Source organism: Antedon mediterranea, chromosome 3 (genome assembly GCF_964355755.1).
Source record: "Antedon mediterranea chromosome 3, ecAntMedi1.1, whole genome shotgun sequence".
Taxonomy (NCBI): domain Eukaryota; kingdom Metazoa; phylum Echinodermata; class Crinoidea; order Comatulida; family Antedonidae; genus Antedon; species Antedon mediterranea.
This window is the reverse complement of record NC_092672.1, coordinates 9575434-9592423: the sequence shown is the minus strand read 5'-3', so window position 1 is coordinate 9592423 and position 16990 is coordinate 9575434. Positions and strand designations below refer to the sequence as shown.

General features: G+C 34.4%; 1 protein-coding gene across 2 annotated transcripts in view; it reads left to right on the top strand.

Annotated features, from left to right (window-relative positions):
• The window catches only part of LOC140044808 (solute carrier family 2, facilitated glucose transporter member 1-like), a 47579-nt gene that overhangs the window by 7974 nt on the left and 22615 nt on the right, over positions 1-16990 (top strand). For both annotated transcript variants that reach the window (XM_072089486.1, XM_072089485.1), the window contains exons 3-5: positions 1948-2108; positions 10454-10578; positions 13598-13738. In XM_072089486.1, coding sequence (XP_071945587.1) covers positions 1948-2108; positions 10454-10578; positions 13598-13738 — 427 coding nt within the window. The remainder of the gene's footprint in view (positions 1-1947; positions 2109-10453; positions 10579-13597; positions 13739-16990) is intronic.

Here is a 16990-nt window from a genome sequence, read left to right as displayed (position 1 = left end):
AATTTAACAATAATTTAAACAAAACAAAGACACAGGAATGTAAATTTAACTTTATTAAAAAACAAATCATATGCTAAAAAACAGGGAGTTGTTAACAACTCCCTGCTAAAAACAATAGACATTAAGACATAGCGCTTCGATGTGAAAAAGCCCACCGCAGTTCGATACGCAACAAAGCAATTGCCGCCTCGTGGGTTAACAATGAACTGACCTGTCAATCACAGTGTAGCGCTCCATGGCAACATTATTTGATCGTACCGCGAAACGTCGCGCACTTCATGCATGGCCGGTGAGGGTATGGTTAAAAGCTTTTGTACATTGTGAATGTAGTGAATCCGAGTCAGCGACGACGATGTTACGTTGTTTTCGTAAATATTTGGAGTTTTTTAACCGTCAGTCCGGTTTTCAGACGCTAATTTTCGTGTTTTGTACTTCATAATTTGTCCGGATTCCGGAATTGGGTATTCCGGTTTTCATAATAAATTACAGTACATTTAGAATAGGGACAAATTGGGCCCTCCAAAAAAGTCCGGTTTTTCGTGAATTCCGGTTTTGGGAGAGTCCGGTATTGGGAGAGTTGACTGTACCCTTTTCACAGTTATAATACCCTTTTCACAGTTATAATACCCTTTTCACGGTTATAATACCCTTTTCACGGTTATAATACCCTTTTCACAGTTATAATACCCTTTTCACGGTTATAATACCCTTTTCACAGTTATAATACCCTTTTCACAGTTATAATACCCTTTTCACGGTTATAATACCCTTTTCACGGTTATAATACCCTTTTCACAGTTATAATACCCTTTTCACAGTTATAATACCCTTTTCACAGTTATAATACCCTTTTCACGGTTATAATACCCTTTTCACAGTTATAATACCCTTTTCACAGTTATAATACCCTTTTCACAGTTATAATACCCTTTTCACAATTATAATACCCTTTTCACGGTTATAATACCCTTTTCACAGTTATAATACCCTTTTCACAGTTATAATACCCTTTTCACGGTTACAATACCCTTTTCACGGTTATAATACCCTTTTCACAGTTATAATACCCTTTTCACAGTTATAATACCCTTTTCACAGTTATAATACCCTTTTCACAGTTATAATACCCTTTTCACAGTTATAATACCCTTTTCACAGTTATAATACCCTTTTCACGGTTATAATACCCTTTTCACAGTTATAATACCCTTTTCACAGTTATAATACCCTTTTCACGGTTATAATACCCTTTTCACAGTTATAATACCCTTTTCACAGTTATAATACCCTTTTCACGGTTATAATACCCTTTTCTCAGTTATAATACCCTTTTCACGGTTATAATGCCCTTTTCACGGTTATAATACCCTTTTCACAGTTATAATACCCTTTTCACAGTTATAATACCCTTTTCACGGTTATAATATCCTTTTCACAGTTATAATACCCTTTTCACAGTTATAATACCCTTTTCACAGTTATAATACCCTTTTCACAGTTATAATACCCTTTTCACGGTTATAATACCCTTTTCACGGTTATAATACCCTTTTCACGGTTATAATACCCTTTTCACGGTTATAATACCCTTTTCACAGTTATAATACCCTTTTCACAGTTATACTGTGGATACCATTTTCTGAACTGTGAACTTTAAGTTGTAATCAATAGTGAAAGCAATTTTGTGTAAAAAAACATTTCTTTTTATGGAAAAACAAAACATACCAGCGAGAGGCCAGTTTTTTTTAGTTGTTTACTCTCTATTTGTTGCCCTGGTATTTAACCGACCAATCACAGTATATGAATAACATCCCAACTCTCTCCAGAAAATGTTTTGCAAATGTATCTATGAAATCGTGCTTAATCACAATCTACTTGTGTATTTCAAATGTGAAAATAGTGCAGGAAAATTGATAAATATTTAAATTAATAGATATTATTTTTAAGGTTATTACAGACTGGATAAATGAAAGTTATTATGACAGAACTAACAAGTTGCTATCTGAAGACACTGTGGACTTCCTGTGGTCTACGACCGTCGCTATTTTTGCTATTGGTGGTATGATTGGCTCATTCACAGCTGGACCTATGGCTAACCGGTTGGGAAGGTAATTACGTTTTCAACACATACACACATACACCAATTTTACATTTTGCAGATTTGCATGGCGAATATTAAACCTAGTTAAAAACACATGGTGTACAGCAAACCCAACTTTACTAATAATAATATAATATATACGAATTTGTAAAGCGCCAATTCCAGCAACAATTAGTGATCAAAGGTGATGTGGACTGTTACATCTTTTCAACAACATTCTTCTCCCCTAAGGGTCACACCGTGTCATCGGCAGCCAACTACGGCACCATTACGTCTGTCTACGACAGTGTGTATGTATGAACTAGTACACCTGGGAATCTCGAAAGATGTACTAGGTTCTTTAAAGTGCACATGAGCCAGATGTACACTGGACCTACGGTTTATAGTCCTTATCCAAGAAGACTTGTTCTACCACCAGAACCATGGAGCCTCGAACCCTTGCTGATGTTATGGCTCTGGATTACGGTTCCACTGTCTTAACCGCTCGGCCACACTCACTCACTAGCAACAACAGATATTTTTTTATATATTTTTATAAGATAACAGAGAATGTTTAAATGTGAAATATTGAAATTATTTACCATTAAAATTAACATTGCAACTTTAACATTTTATATTTCAAAAAATCAATTTGGATTTTTGTGAACTTTTTGATAAATGATCAACCCTTCCATATCGAAAACCCAACAGATATTTTATGGTAAATTACAATTTTGGCAATAATAAAATACAACAACATTTAAATTTATTTAAAACAAACTATTTGTAACAATTGAAATGAAATATATTAGTAGGTATCCCAATGAAAGCGCACAGAGGGGTATCATTTTTGAAATATTGACGAAATTCGAAAAAGTAGTATGACTTTGATGTTAAATAAATCGTATTCAATCTTAATTAATACTTACAAAATTTATATTGTTTGAAAGTACTTGTTTTAATCTATGTATAAGTGTGTTTATAATTAAAATTAATGAATTAGTTGCCGAGAAAATGCGATTTTAAAACGGTTCTAAAATCCCATCGAGCCGATTTCCGCGCGTTGAAAACCTCATCGGAAAATCCCCATCAGTTTTCAAAACACGATCGCACGATTACCATTGGAGCTAGCGGATTAATTTTTGTTGTATGTTATCAGGCTTTAAATAAGCTTTAATTTGATACGAAAATCGTCTTCTATAAATAGGTTTTTCGTAACGAAAAGTCAATTTTTGTGACAAAAATCCAATTTTGATTCACCGTTTATGGAAAAATATTATGGATTTTGGTATTAAATTATAGCTAAATCTACATTGAAATCGATAAAACATAGTTTACAAACGTATTGTGCATGGTAATTGTGCGAACTACATTTTAAAATGGTGCATGAGGCGTAAATCCCGTTCAAAATTTTAAAGATCCAACCATTATAATCCGGTGAATATTGTAGTTAGTAAAATATTGTACTCTAAAATACGCGGGTGTTTGTTGTGGCGTTTTCCGTTAAATACATTAATGCACCCTATCAGCGAATGGTACGTTCCATATTTTGAACACGTTGTTTAGTTTTCCTCGCTCGAGTTCGACCGGCTCAACGCGAGATGTGTGACAGCAGCGATGTCGGAGATTGACATGTCCTTTTCCGTCGTAGAATATCTGGTTTTACACATTAATTTAACAACTTAAAATTGATGTAATGTGCGGAAGATTTATTATGCAAGTATACAATGCAAATGCGTTAGATTAAAATGTACCGAGGAAATTTATTAAGCTAATTTACCAACGTTACATTTGACTCTGTATACGGCGGCCGAAAGTCATTAACTGCAACCGAAATACTTTAACGGGAGCGACTACTGATCGCGAGTAAGCCGTGACTTGGCCTAAACTTTAGCTCCGTATTTCAATTTAATAACGTAATAATACGATTAGAAAACAATTTTTATAATGTTATATATACTATTCAGGTAAACAATTAATTGTTTTAATTAACATTGATTATTTTAAATGAGTTTATTTTGACCCATATTGTGCGTTTGCCTTAAAAGAGCATATCTTACTTATAGCAGCCCGGCTTAGATTTGGTGTCATAATCATATGGGCCTAAAATCTTGTTTTACTTATTCAAAAGTTATAAATAATAGTATTTATGATTGAAATTATAAATATAAAGTATATTAAAATATTCTAATAATTATACTTACCGAAAATTAGTGTAAAAGAAAGGAAACGGTACACACCGTTTTTAACATACTTTTTCATTTTTTTTTTTTATAATTTTAAATTTCACCATTAAAAAAAATTTTTTTTTCATATACACATCTAAAATATATTTATTAATGAAATATACACTACATTCTAACAAGTACAAAAAAAATTAAATGAATTAGTACAGTAGTTCAAAAGTTACAGATCATTGAAAAATTGCAGTTTTTTCATTTTTTAGGGAATTCCAGCAAAAATGGGCGTTAAATGCTTTCCTACCACTTTGCGGACCAATAATTTAAAAAATAGGTTTCGTTGAGGCTCCAAAAAAAATAGAGTTGTACAACTCTGTGATATCTATAGGTTTAACAAAATTCAAAACTTTTAACTAATTATTGTAAAAGTTATAACCTTTTAAAAATGCTTCCAATTTCAACTGCAAAAAACACAATTTTTAGGCAAAAAATCGTATATTTTTTTACCACTTTAAATAACCATAACTTTAGAACGGGTAATCGGATTTCAATCATTTAAATTGCAAAATGCTAATTACATTAAGTTCTTTATGGTTAACTGAAAGAAAATGTAAAAAAATTAATCTGAATTTTTTCATTGGGATACCTAATATTAGAAATACAATAGAGAAATGTCTTCTGTGTTTATAACTCCACAAAATATTTGCCTAAAACTAAAAGTCTTTAGTTCACAAATGTAGTGGGTTTTATAGTCGGTTCCGAGCGTATGCTTTCTCTGGCGTATTAAATCCCAGAGACCGTACACTGACTGCCAAAATGATTCCACATACAGTACCAGCGAGAATTACTGCCCAATTCGGACGCGGCAGACGCGGCATGAATACGTCCATGACGCGTCCACTTCGCGTCCATTATATCGACGCGTCTGACGTGATTTGACCTTAGACCAACGTCCTTTGTGTTTGAGCTAACCGGGAGCTAACCACGCCGGTGTTAACGTAAACAAAAGCTCCGCATTGTTACTGTACTACAGTTATATTCTGTACGATGTTTTCTAAACCTGTGAAAACCTGTATTAAACGAAATGTATTTTATACTACAGGGGACTATCAGTAGTTAATAACATGCAAAAAAAAACCTCTAAAAAACGAATTAATGAATAAGTGCGTATAGATACCAGTTCATTAGTACTACAGCTTACTATATGGGCAAGAAAGACTGATTTTTTGTGAGTAAAATTATTATCGGATGTCAAAAAACTTCTTTGGTACGCCGCCTAAAAAGAAACCGCTGAACGAGACTTGCGGGAAATGCAGTGCTGAAACCACGTGTGCCTGCCATGCAGTAAAACCACGTGATAGCATATTTACCAAACTCGAACGTTCGGCGACTAGACCCGAGTGTGTGAAAATATGTTGCTTTCGCTGTCCGAGCGAAGCAATGAATTGTGAGTATCGAATGTCAAACAACTTCTTTGGCACGCCGCCTAAAAAGAAACCGCCGAACGAGACTTGCGGGAAATGCAGTGCTGAAACCACGTGTGCCTGCCATGCAGTAAAACCACGTGATAGCATATTTACCTAACTCGACCGTTCGGCGACCCGAGTGTGTGAAAAATAGTTTGCTTTCGCTGTCCGAGCGAAGCAATGAATTTTATATACTAATTAAAAAATCGACACATTGTAATGGACAAAAATGGTGCAGTACATGTAGTTTTGTAACACTATATAATATCCTCAACCTATTTTTATTCATTATATTAAATTCTAGCACCCGCCCTTGACTTTTTTGTTTTAAATCGCTTTTGTACCAAGCCTTAATGCCTTTGTGTTGTTCCGTATCCTATTGTCTTTTTCTATTCAGTGTATCAAATTCTAACACCCGCCCTTGTTTTTTTGTACCAATTTTGGGGTCTAAGCATAGAGATATTATAGTGAACTTCACTATATCTCTATGCTTAGACCCCAAAATTGGTACAAAATAACATTAACTAAAAAAATATTATTACAGTCATTATTACAATTATACAAACACTGTAATCTTAACATGATCAGAGAGGAACATCATTATTTATAGCGTAAAAAAAATATTTCTTAATATTTATAAGCAAAGCGTACACAGAATGCCTAGTGTTGTACTGTACGTCATCAACTTGCTTTTTCAGCAGCGGTAGAACATGGTTGCAATATTGCTGGGATCCAATGGGAGTAGAAAAATATCACGTGCTCTTTGTTGCGCGCTATGACGACCATGGAGATATAAATTGACAGTGTACAGTACATACTGTAGGCTACATGATTTTGTTGAGCCTTCTTTCACAGTTTTAACTCATCATATTACATTTAAATATAACTTATTTCTCTATGATCATATCAATAATTCAACATGAAATAGAGGCCTCGTTATTAAAAAAATATTCTTCCATAAAATGATTCATATGAACAAAATATACTGTATCATGACGATGATTATTGATCGAGTACGCTAGGCCGATCTCAGGCGGTGGTGTACGTGCTAGACAGTGAACCGGCCGGCTAGATCACACGGCGGGCTAGCGATGGATATAGACACAGTTTCGCACGAAACTGGCTTTTTGGACGAATTATTCGGCAGATAAAAATAAACACAACACACACAAGTCGTAGGCTAACTTTATTTATTTTTTAATTATATTGTTTGTGAATGTGAAAGTATTTTATAAACAAACACCAATACAGCCGACCCTGCTCAACAGTCAGGCTTAGTTTTCCGATGTCATTTGAATATGAATACGGTCGCGAACAATAACAAAAACAGACTCAGGTAGCGAGGTCACGGCCCGCCCGACGAAAGTGCGTCCAAATCATTGGTTTAGTTTATGAATGGACGCGTCGTGGACGCAAATTGGACGGACACTCGACGCGTCCGTCGCGTCCAAAAAGGCGCAGTAATTCTCGCTGGTACTGTACAAAAAGTATACTGTATTCAACTAAACTTTTATTTCTTGTAACTCAGAATTAATAGAACTTTCTATCAGACTAGACCTTTTTTCTCTATACGACTTTCTACTATCATCTTAGGGTATGTTCAGACTCACGGAGTTACGGTGGAGTTATGTACACGGCGTACATATTTTTGTGTCTGAACCATGCCGCGGATTAGCGTTAGGGAGCTGTTACTCCGCGCCAGTGGCGTTAATAACTCCAGCGGGAGAGGGTAGATTTCATAAAGCTAATCCATTGATGCATCAGTTATTTCAACCTCCGGTCAACGTCAGCCAATGAAAAGACACGACCTCAATTAGCAGCAGTCTATTCGCTAAACAATATTATAGCCTATTCCTCGAGCTAGTAGATCAACAGCAACATTCGAATTAAAATGAAACGTGTTACATGGAAAAGTACAGAAGTGGCTGATTTGATTTCATTATGGGGCAGCCCTGAATTTATAGACAAGATAGAAATTAGAAATTGGAAAGCTAGCGCCGGCAACAAGATGGCTGTTTTTAAAGAAATTGCATCTAAACTGCAAAATTCTTCCTGACGAAGTTGGCGTCGGCGACATATTTCACAAAATTAATTAAAATCATACAAATAATGGCAAAGTCATTGTCCGTGTAATAATTATGTTCGAAATTACTATCTTTCTGTAAGGATTTGCACAAAAATCGGCAAAAAAACCATTACATTTGAAGGTACCCCCATTGTATTATATTGCTAGGCCTAGTAGTGTTGTAAACTTTCGCGCGTGTCACTCTCAGCTCTGTTGTTGTTATTGTGTGTATGTATCCCATCGGCCGTTTCGGTATGACGGAACTTCCGCTTTAAACGCAAGACGTTTGGAATGCTAATCGTTGTGTCTGAACACCTTGACTTTTAACGCCACGGATTACCGTACGCCTTGCGTAGATAACTCCACCGTAACTCCGTGAGTCTGAACATACCCTTATATTCTCTTCTCCTCTAATATCTATAACATTTTACTACTTATACTTGACATGCAAATTAGGGTCTTCTGAGGAGGATCAAATGTTGCCTCCAAAAGTTTCCCACCAAAATTATACTATTCTGATTGGCTCATAAATTAAGCAGACCTAGTCTGAAACATCCTTTATCTAACCACAGGAAATCAGATACATAATATTATGACAACACAGTATATTACTGTATCTACATAATTACATAACCAATCTGGAGAGATTTTGTGTTATACCAGCACGTTTTTTTAGTTTGCATTCAATTTGAATATTTATGTTTTGTCTAAAAAGCTCTTCCATTCAGTGATTATTCTTTGATAAAAAGCCAAACTTTATCATGCATGTTTAATTTAATGATTAGTTCTGATTGGATATAATAATAATTTATTGGCACTACACTTTTTTATCAGTGGATACTATAAATGGTTTCTGAGTGAATTATATAATTTTTTATATCCCATGACTTTTGCCTTATTTTAGATTTATATAACTTGTTTTTGTGTAGCTTCAGGCTATAAAATCAGATAGCATAATTAAATCAATAAAGGTTATATAAGCGTGTCTTTCTAAGATTATTATTTTTTCTGACCACGTTAACAGGTTACGTTGGTTGCAGGTGATCCATCGATTGAGATCGAGTGACGATTTAAATCCAGAATATACAGTATCAATAGTGAAACGAAAAGGGTGATAATACTGTACTTAGCTTTTTAAAAGTTTTTAAGATTTTTTTTAGCTAGTATGTCAAATCAAACTCTTGCTAACTCGGTTTGATGTTATAGCCTGTATTGTTGTACTGTACCCAAAATCAATGTGTGCTCCCAAGTCGTTAAAAAGGGCAGTCAAGTTTAAATAACAAGGTCAATTAACATAATAGTAAATTGTGTTTAAACTTGCACAACAATGACCACTTGGTTAAAGATCAAATAGTTTTTAAACAGTGTTTTGAGAATGCCATTTAAAATTTGTCTCACTCCTACTGAAAAGGATGATTAATTTGGTAATACAGAGGCCCAGGGTGTTTAGTGGTGGAAGTGTTTTAGAGCTTCCTACAGATAAAATCAAAGCATTAACAAGTAAAAAACTACTTTAAAATATTGTTGTAAAATACATTTTATTAATATTAATTATCTACAATATACAAAGATGTTCTTTTGATTCCATTTGATATGAAGTATACTGTGCTTTATTGAGGTCATTTTAAACCGAAATTAGCTAGGTTCACATTCAGAATTCTATGTAATATTCCATAATGTGATCTTATGTGAACAAAACAAAAAAGAGAACATTCAATTACTGTAACGTAATTTTCTGAAATTATTGTGCTAAACTGTTGCTTAGATCAAATTAAACCATAATGGCGCTTGGTTACCAAGTGTGTTCTGTACAAATTGGAACTCAACTTGTTGATCTGTTTTATTATATGCGGCATCATCTTTAAGCAAATTGTTAAATGATTATTATTCGAGGTGGGTGTTTATTCAAAGCAAGGCGATTATTCGAATAAATACGACAATCGTATGTACAATAAATTCTTGGTTTCAAAACATGCCATATGCTGAAATATTTTTCTTTTGGATAATATAATATATTTGAAACACGGTCTAGAACCTAGGCTAGGTTACAGTCTGTTTGTGTGAACTAGGTCTATATACAGAACTATTGTTAGAATCATGATAGATGACATAAAAAAGCGTTCAGATGATCATAAATTACAATATATTTTCATTCAATTCAATGTATTCCAGATTTTACAATACAACAATTGAATTGAATTGAAATATATATTTATACTGGGTAACCTCTTCAGTCAAAGATGTACTAGGTTCTTTAAAGTGCACACGAGCTAGATGTGTACATTGGACCTACGGTTTATAGTCCTTATTCGAGAAGACTCGTTCTACCACCAGAACCATGGAGTGAGTGAGCCTCGAACCCCTGCCAATGTTATGGCTACATAATTAAGGTTCCACTGTCTTAACCGCTCGGCCACTCACTCACATATAACACAAAATATATTTCATTTTGAAACCATGAGCTCCACCGACTAAATCTAATTAGATTAAAACAGTACTGTCTGCAGATTGGTGTACAGTATATATATTTTGTTTTAATAATTGTTAGATTACTAATTTAATTACCGAAGCCCATTTGCGCCACTAGTGAATTGTAATTTGAGATCAATTATTGAGTGATGGCTGCCAAATATTTAATGATATATTAATTGTGTTTTTACAGGAAACGTGGTTTACTGCTGAATAACGTGTTGGCACTGATTGGAGCCCTTTTCATGGGATTCAGCAAACAAGCAAACTCATGTGAAATGCTTATCATTGGACGGTTCGTGATCGGAATTAATTGTGGTATGTTTTTCATTCATTGACTAAGCTGGTAAACAAACAAGGTTAGGGAAACAATATACCCAACAAACATTGTATAATTTGGTGAGTGGACACTTTCATTCACAAATCATTCACAAACACTGAAAACTGCACTGTCATGTCTAGTAAAAAACTATTGATAAACACACTATTCAGATTTTCATTTTTAGGAGCTGATAGTGCATGTTTGACTTGTACTGTACTACTACCATACCCTTTTCACATTACCAAACAAATCTCTGAAGTTTACTTACCAGCTCATCAATACCTCGTTGTTTTTTTTTTTAATTTCATACACATCCAACAGCAAACACAAACTCACCAATTACAGGATGGATAAACTATTTTATAATTTATCGTGCTTATAAACTAGGTCTTATTTGAGGCTTAGGGAGTGGAGTTGAAAGAGTATTGAGTTACAACCCTGGCACTAGGTCAGGATTGAACCCCAGACCCTGGGATTGGAAGGCACTCTCGTTAACCACCAAGCTACTGCTCCACTACAATGGTGTGTAGAAAGTCCAGAGATTGATAAAAATGGAATAAAACCATTTATCCTAACGCATAAATACATTATAACACAAAAGTTTATCTAAAAAATAAATCAAAATGTTGAATGTGCATAGAAAACCATTAATTATCACCATATAAATAATGTGATGTGTAATTACTAACCAATCAAATGGCAAGAAAACACTCGGGTGTGTTACAAAAAAAAATACCAGTATAATAAACAATTAATAATACAATGTATAACGAAATGATAGAATTCTTTTTAAATAATGTATTGAAATGCACACATTTTTTATTATCTTTTGATGACCTGAAAAGTAAGTGGATGTGAGCACTTTATGTCAACTGAATTTAACTTGCCAATAGATTATCCATGGCGTGTATGTTGCAATTCAAATTCATGCATGTTGAGCTGGAGCGCATACACTACAGTAGAATCTCTTCTGTGGGACATCCTCTATTCATGGGTGACTTTCCCACGAAACAAGTGGATATATTATAAGGGGCCAAATGGTTGATTACCCGGGCAATGTGTATGGCAGTATGGCATTCCTTTACACTTTCCATAAACAGGGATGTCACCAGCTTTTTGGAGTGCTAGTCGGCAAATTCCGCCCGGGGGTGGGGGGGGGGGGAGTGGTATACACCCACCCCGGGGGTTGTCATTATTTTAGCGAAACATAAAGAATTATGAAAATAAATAACAACAAATTGCGTCAGGTCTAGGCCTAACCTTGTACCACCGGGGAGTCGCCGTTAATATTCGCGAAAACAAAAAAACGCATACGAAATGAATAGCAATAGATCGCGTCAGGCTTAGGCCTAGCCTTGGTAGACACTACGACCACTACTAGGCCTAGCCAAGGCTTAGATAGATGCCCCAAAATCTGAATTCCACAAAAACAGGCGCTTCCTTATTTAGGCCTAATCCCTAATCAAATACTGTAGATAAATTATTAGCCTAGACCTTATACTACTTGTTGCTCGATATAATGTTCGTGTTCTTTTGCGCGAGAGTTTTTTAGCGTATTCGCGAATTCCGGATTTTTTGTTTCACAACTGTGCGGCAAGCATGTACTGCATGGCCGGCAAGAACAGACACGTGTTTATGGGTTAACTGAAGTTCAGCAACCTGAAGTTATCCAGGGACGTGTAATTATTGTACCATGCTCGACGATCATTAACGAACGAACTTGCCCGGTCTCACTGAACCATGCGCATGTTTTTTTATTTTTTTTAATAGTTCGTAGAGTACAAAAATGTAAAACTAGTAACATTATAATTAAAGCAGGGTGACAAAACATTCAGCAATTAAAAATTATTTTGTCTATGTAGTTGTACATTTTTAACTACTGCGTACTTGTTTGTATTTTTAATCTGTGCAAAATAAAACGCTTGAATGGTCGCTATGTGAACTTTAAACTTGTACACTGTGCTAGCTGTGTAGCACATTGTTCGCCATGACTCACAAGCTGTAACAATGAATACCAGGGCAGGGTAGGCCTGGTATTGTGTTACAAATAAAGTAACGTACGTAACCACGGAAACATTTGCTGTAGTCTTTTGTCTTATCTATATGAGGCTAGCTTGTCTGTTATTAACGATGTGCTAGGTAAAATGTTTTAGTACGAATTTTAGTTAGGCCTAGGCCTAATATAAATATCGTAATGATTAATAATAATAGTGGTGGTCGGCAGCCTGTAAATCCTGGTCGGAAATGTTGAGTGCTGGTCGGGGCCGACCAGCGTGGTGACATCCCTGCATAAAAATAGAAACTGTATTCTTAACTTTTTTTTAGACACAACAGAGCTATGCTTTTTCATATTTTTCATGATTGTCAATGCCTGCCTAAGGTCTTTTTTGCCTTTTTCGCATATAAAAAGAGAACTAATTATTTTGCTGTTACTACTACTACTACTTCTTAAATTTGATAAATGTATTATTTTCTATTATTGTACTTGGGCCAGTGGCCTACATACTATTGAATAAATAATGAATGAATGAAGGTCAAGTCATTTTATCACACAATATTTATTCGGAGTAAATTTGCTTATCGTTCAATAACAGATATCTTGCTTTGTGTTTGTTGTTCATTCAAGTCATTTAACGTTCTGTATTAAAAGCAAAATGAAATCATGATCAGCAAAACTTAATAAATTTCGAATGCATTCCATTACTTTTAGATTTGTCTAATCAATCGCATAGGAATTTTTTCCAGCATAACTACAGTATATGCAACCCAATACCACCTTGTTGTTATCAAAAATGCTATAGCAAAAAACTCAATACAAAAATATGTTACTCCATATTAAGTTACATGACTAATCAAAATGTTGAATGATAATGTTTCCTAGAAGAATAACAACAAAATGCATTATTCATGGGAAAGATAACATTTGCAGTTATTAATTATATAATGAATTTATATTTTATTTACAATAATTCCAACATTGTGGTTATTTGTATTATTATTAAATTATTGTTTCAGGTATTAATACAGGTATTGTTCCTATGTTCCTGTCAGAAATTGCACCTTTTGATTTAAGAGGTGGTGTTGGTGTTTTCAACCAGCTAGGAGTAACATTTGGGATACTGATCTCGCAGATCTTTGGTCTCAAGGACCTGCTTGGTAAGCATGAAAAACTGAGCTAATTATAATATCAATATGATGGAAACCTTTGTATTGTTCTTTTGACTAGCCCACTAGACTATTTAATTGTAGTTCACTAGTTTAAATGCTACTACTAGCCCACTTAAGCCTGTTTAGTTGATGTTGAGATGTGGCGAGTTGCATTGAATTGACCGGATTCAACAATTTTACAAGAAAGGAGGTAAAACAGACTGCTGCTGATGACATAAAAAGAATAGCTTTGTTCATGTAATTTTGTAGTCCTATTTAACAATAACAATACTTGTTATAAGAATTGTAATACTATAGTCTTGAGCAACAGCAGGTAAAAAGTAATCTAACTGCAGTACACATTATAAGTTAACTAATGCACTAAGTAACTGTTAGCTCTGACTGTTTTTGTTAACACTTTGACTGCCAGAGGGTTTTCCAGTTAGAAACTGCCACCGCCAGCGTTTTTATCCCAATTCGATGTTTTTATTAAAGCTGATTGAAACCATGTACAGTATGTGATCTGATTTATATGTAATTTAGACTAAAATAAGCATAAAGAGTTTAGCTTTACAATGGTACCAAGAATGATTTTCAAATCGCAATATGTAAATCGTAATAGTAAAATAAAAGTAACCCACTTTTTTAGTTTTTCGTAGTTTCGCGCAAGAAAGTCGAGATATTGGCGATTTTGTGCAAGACATCACAATATGAAAATATCGCCCGGAGAGATCAATAAACAACGAAAAAGTTACTTACACGGCACCTATAGGCCTATAAAACAAGTTATCACTATTGAAAAATGTATTACATTTTATAAATCATAAATCTTACATCAATGTTTCGCCAAAATCCACATAGTATTTAATGACACCGGGCCTAGTTAACCAGGCCTAAAGTTGGTTCGGAACCATTTTACGACTAGGCCTAGGCTAGCCTGTACTACTAGCCTAGTCTACCTTGTCTACCTTGTCATCTGCCAATTGGCAGGTCCATGACATTCATTTTCTTCCACTCTTCTCTATTTAATGCTTTATCCTTTAGTTGATAATATTTGTTTCCATTTTTAAGTCTATCCAGTAGCATTTTTCTCTTCCTTCCTCTACCTGCTTTTCCATCGTATCTACCTTTGTAATGCTTCGGCGGCATAGCTAGCGCGCGACCGATACACAATGCGCCAAGCCATCGCTCTACGCGCTAATGTGATGCGCGGTGTATGTTATTTCGATAGGTACCATTTTAACAGTCGGTAGTAACCAGATTAGTTACTTTCAAATAGTAAAATATTGACGGTCCAGATCGAATATAGTGTCCATATTTATAGTACAGTATATACCAATAATAAAATTAATTTTAATTGAAAAATAAAAATATTTAACGAGAACCAATCTTTCATTAATGAACTAATCAATCAATTATACATTAAATCCAGATGTTGTAATGATTTTGCCATTGAAAAATATTATTTACCAATAACCAGTCATAATTAATTATTTGATTAAACAATAAATAAAAAATATTGTTTACAGAACAGAACTCATACTACTGATGCATGACTATTTATAGATTTTTCATCTCTTGATTGTTGGTAATCTAAATCCTATTAACCAATTTACAAGAAAAATAACCATCAATTTTTAACATTTTGCTTCAATTTCGTTATTACCTCCGCCAGAGTGGCGTAAGGTTATGTGGTCGATTGTGTGTGATTGTGTATGTGTGTTTCTTTCTATATTGTGAGTTAGCAGGAATACTCAAAAAGTTATTGCTCGATTTTCATAAGATTTTTAAGGATGGTTTTAAATAGCTACTGCACGTCATAAATGTTCATATGCCTATGGATGTTTGCGCTATCCGAGTGTTCTTCTAGTTATAAAATGAAGTATATCATTTCAGGTTTTGTTTAAACATGACTAAATGAAAGGGTTCGAGGCTCATTCGCCCCATGGTTCTGGTGGTACAGTAGAACTTCTCGAATAAGGACTATAAATCGTAGGTCCACTCAAAATGCTTGTGTGCACTTTAAAAGAATTGAGTACATCTTTTGAGACAAATAGGGACTTATCCCAGTGTAGTAGTTCACACATTGAACTGTCTTACGGGCAAATGAACTCTAGAATTGGCAGCACTGACATGACGTCACCCCTGGAGAGAAGCATGTAGTTGAAAAGTGTAATATCTAAAATACACAGCGCCATGAGCAATAATAGTAGGAATGGGTATTGCTAAACACCGCAAACCCCGCAAACCTCCAAAAAAACATAGCAAACCCCATCGAACCAACATAAAAGTGTTGACCAAAAAATGATGTTTTACCCCAAAAATAAGTTGTTAACAATAACAGTAGAAATTAAATTTTTTTTTTTTACATTGATATACCCAGTGGGTTGTACACTACATGATTCAATCACTTTTATGTTGGTTCGATGGGGTTTGCTATGTTTTTTTTTTAGGTTTGCGGGGGTTTGCGGGGTTTGCGGTGTTTAGCAATACCCGTAGGAATAGCGCTATATAAATCAAAAATATTATATTAATATGAATCAGCGGATTCATAAATTCATTATTAAGAATGTTTTGTATTTGTTGAAAGAGCAGAATATTTCTAAACTCAATGAATAGAATCTGATCTGTCTGTTTATTTTATATCAGGTTTGCTAAGATTAAAATTGCAGTCAACCATTCAACGCATGGAAATATTCTCGTCATTATTCTTTACCTAAAATCTTGTTCTTTAATTTCCGAAAGTCAATTTACTAATTATGTCTGAAGATTCAGTTAATTAAACAATTATTTATGTTTAATGATTCAATTGTCAAAAACATTTATGTTTAAATGAGAACAATTTATTTGTTAAATACTGATCATAACTGGGTCCTCTGGAAGACCGGTCTTTTATTGAAGAAGTTACCCACTATAAATAAATAAATGAATAAATAAGAAATTATAACATAAATTATTTAGAACTGTGAACAGGTTATTTTATGATGGTGTTTTTGTTTTTTGTCTTGAATAATGCCATGTAGTCTGGGTTCCAGACGGAGTTTTGTCTTAATATTAGTAAAAAGATAAATATTTTGGCACATATGGCGTTTCATATGTATACTACTTGATTTTGGATACTCCGTCTGGGCAAACACACACAAGTCACGTGGTTTGACACCAAGAATTCTTGGTGCATACGATTATCCGGTTGACTAGTTTCAGCTGCATGCGATTGGCTACTCACTCGTACACCGTTTTAATATTCATATTTCAGAATTT